Below are 3,783 nucleotides of genomic sequence, written 5' to 3'. Positions count from 1 at the left end.
GGAAACGGGCTGCAGGCACGGAGGGAAAAACGACAGCTGCTCGGCAGGAAAGGGAGGAGAAAAGGGTGCAAAAAGTTGTATCGCGTGCCAAAACCCACCGGGCAGGGTGGGTGTTACTGCCGCCCGGGAGCCGCAGCACATACAACGAACCGCAGAATGCGCTGGATGGGAAGGGACCTTTAAAGGTCACCTCCGAGCTCCCCCAGCTTAGCGTGCTCCTGCCGCTGCCTCGGGAGTCCCCACGGTGCACTTCCGAAGCACCGCCACCAGACACATCCCTCCTAGGAAGGTAAATAAGCGAAGGCGACGGGAACGCGTCCACATTAAGTGTAAGGCACCAGAGAGAGTACCAAACTATATTTACTGTATACAATAGTAAAGGACAACAAATAAATGTACAAATCAGTGAATAAACAATGAGATCTGGGGGGAGGGGGAAGGCCTTTCCAGCAAGATTTCCAGCAAGCAGGAGATGATCTAACACGGCCAAGTAGGTCAGGTAAATGCAAAAGGCAGATAATGATCCCAAGGAGCAGCAGAGGACATCCCATCAAGGGACAACAGGATGGCCTTTGTAAAAATTCATGTGGAACAGACTCCACACTTTGCATGGAGCTCAAACCCATCACACAAATGCATTTAAAATTCAGTACATTTAGGTAGCCAGTCAGGCAGATTTTTTTTTTTGAACACACATCTACACAAATCTCTCCTTGCTCACCAGGTTCCTGACAGCTCTTCTGCACGTACTGCTTGGTGACATTAAAAGGAGGTTTTTTCCTTCATTTTTCATTTATCAAGTCTATCTACCAAAACCAAGTATTAAAAAGAAACATGAAGCCACACACTCCTAGCACCCACTGAGAAATAAAGAGATGTACTAAAGGGAGCAGGAGAAAGGTGACAAATTCTGCCCGGCACTCAGCAAACAGCTGAAGTTGCAGTGATGGACTTCTCATTTTATAAGCTTGCACAACAAAAAATACTGCTGCTCTATCACGAGCATTAGTTTTTGGACCAGCTGCTCTGCTAACTCCAGTTCTGACAATAATTCAGGACAATCTCATTTCTGCATTAAAAAAGTATATTTCAGATGACTTTATCATAATATGACAAAGCACATGTAAATCTGCCATATTTTAAACTCCAACTCTATACTAAGCATTTGTATCTGCACGTCACAGTGTGTCGCCTTGTGTCACAGGCTCAGCACTTCTGAAGTAACTGTGTTTTGCAACATGTGCTAAAAACTTAAAATCAGCATCTCTTTTCCTTCTCTTAGGCATATCTTAAAAGAAAGTTTTATGCTCACAATTGGCATGAAAATATACTGAATTATTTACATGATTATAATTAAACAGAGGGGTAAGACTGATAAGAGCCAGGAATGCACACTCCATGTCCTAACACATGGATGACTATTTAGGCCACAGGTTTAAAGAACGAAAAGAGAAAAGAAAAAGTAACAGCAGAGAGACAACGCATATTACTTAATCTGAACTTAAATCAAATTAGCCCAATTTAAGATATAGATTAATCCCTGCAGATACTGTTTTGACTTGCACACGCAGGATGTCAAAGACAACAAGCAATTTTGGTAAATGTCCTCTAAAGTTTAGAAGAATCCCGTGTGATTGGCATGTTCATTTGTTTATTATCAAATCCAAGGACAGATGACAGTGAGGTGTGATGAGGATCCTTGAACTTCTCTTCTCCAAAGGATGGCATGTCTTAACATACTCCACCCGTCTGCTGTTGGAACACATCAATAGTGTCTTCGTCTTCCATCTCCAGCTGTTTGTTAAGAGTAATACAGTAATTACAAGACTTGAAATGCACAACCTCATGGTTACAAAAGCACTCAGCTCTCTACTCCTAACACGCACCAAATACAGAACACTTAATGTGTAATTCTAATTGATTAACGCATGAAACACTTTCCAACAGCCACTCCAGAGTGGGCACTCCGTTATCTCTCTGACTGGAGTGTCACCAACACTGAAATGGGTTTCAGAGGCAAGCCTGTCAGTCAGACCAAACTTGGCAGTTTAGCATTTTCCTCAACAAATCCAACAGCTGAGAGTCTCCTTTGATCCTTGCCTCAAGCCAGCCCAGGAAGTTTTCCTCTCCCTCAAACAGTGAAAACATTCAAAGGGGGAAAAAAAATCCCACCCTAGACAAATTGTTTGGATAAGCTAAAATTGCAACAACTATTTTAGAAATATTTTGATTTCAAACACTTTTGATCTGCATGCAGACATCAAAATATTTGCATAGCAATTTTCAGAAGTATTTTTCATACCTGTGCAGGTGTGTCTGTTTCACTAATTGGTTGTCCATCAAATCTGAATCTAATCTGCCTCATTGACAAGCCCTGTAAGTTTAAAGCAAATAATATGAGAAATCATGCTTTTGTTTCTGAACTCAAACAAAACATTTACAGATTTACCATCAGAACAGATATTAACAAAAGTAAGTCAAAATACTTAACCAAACAGGAAACTTAGCACATCTATCTTGCTATATAAATTGAGGAAGTGGAGCTGTTTGAGCAATGTCCTGCTGCACTGCTGTCACAGCAAGGACTCTGTATAGAACCATAGGTTTAGCACCTGGTTCTCATCCAGGTTCTGAACCTGCTCTGCAGGGCACAAATATAAAAAGTTAATTTGCAAAGGTAATTTAAGAAGAGATCAATGAATACACCATTCTATAAAGCCTCAGGATATGTCAGCAAGAAGCAGCAAGTGTATTAATCTGATAATACTCTTAGGAAAATATTTCTAAAAATCTAAAAAAACCCCCCCATTTTTGTGTAACTACCTATCAGCACCAACTAGTGCTGACAAGCACTTAAGACAAGTTTTCATGCATGCCAGGCATCTGCTCCCAGTTCTAGTTCTTTATCTTCTGATGAAAAAAGGAACCACGAAGAAGATGGAGGAAAAAGAACTTGCAGTACTTGACATTTATTTTCAAGGTTTTTAGAATAATGCTAGTGTCTAACGTTACTAAGTTAATGTTTCCCTTAAAATCCGAGTTGAATTCGTGACTGAATACTATTGTTACAGTGTTTAATCACACAAGGCAGTCATTGTGCCCTGCCTCAGGGATTGAGATCTTTGCCTTGCCCTCAAAAATCCTTTGAAATCCCCTCACAGTTTACACTTCCAGTCTATACAGAGCCATGTGAACGCAAAAATTTGCCGCACTTCTCTGAAGAGGTCTATGGGTATGGGGAAATGCCAGTAAGGAAAATATGACTCCACTGCCTCCAACACAGACAAGCCAGCCACCACCTGCAGAATACAGTCCAAGCTAGGCAGTAGGCAACAGCAGAGACACATGAAAAGCCGAGTAAAAAGTCCATAATAAAAGTCACACCACTGAATTTATTTTGTGCTGTTTTCCAAACACAAAACACACTCTGTATAAAGCTGATAAAGTTTTTAGAGATGGCAGAACTGAGGGTTATGAGGTTATCAATTCAGAGTGAGTTGGTCTCAGAGCCAGGCTCAGAACTCGAGAAATTCTGGTAACACTGTCCTGGGACATTATTAGCGCTCTAGGAGCACCTGATGAGGAAAATAAAGTTTTCACTAACTGAAGAGAAAAACTCTAACGCTTGAAGAGTTGATAGCATCCCGAGTCCTCGGTCTCCTACATGCCTGGATGTATGCAACCTGACAAGGTAGTATTTTTAATGTTCCATCGAAGTTTCCACCAGCCCAACGACTCCTAGCAGGGAGCCGGGAACGGCGGGAGCAGCACCCCAGAGCCGCG

General features: G+C 41.7%; 1 protein-coding gene across 1 annotated transcript; it reads right to left on the bottom strand.

Annotated features, from left to right (window-relative positions):
- Positions 1-1,731: 1,731 nt before the first annotated feature.
- On the bottom strand, positions 1,732-2,374 carry LOC104273301 (small ubiquitin-related modifier 3; the record flags this gene model as incomplete). Its single annotated transcript, XM_009868591.1, has 2 exons — positions 1,732-1,794; positions 2,303-2,374. Coding segments are annotated over 2 exons (135 nt in total), but the record flags the coding sequence as incomplete, so codon positions are not given.
- Positions 2,375-3,783: the final 1,409 nt, after the last annotated feature.

This window comes from Apaloderma vittatum, unplaced genomic scaffold (genome assembly GCF_000703405.1).
Source record: "Apaloderma vittatum isolate BGI_N311 unplaced genomic scaffold, ASM70340v1 Scaffold44974, whole genome shotgun sequence".
Taxonomy (NCBI): domain Eukaryota; kingdom Metazoa; phylum Chordata; class Aves; order Trogoniformes; family Trogonidae; genus Apaloderma; species Apaloderma vittatum.
Note: the sequence above shows the minus strand (reverse complement) of the source record. Positions and strands in the feature narration are given on the sequence as shown.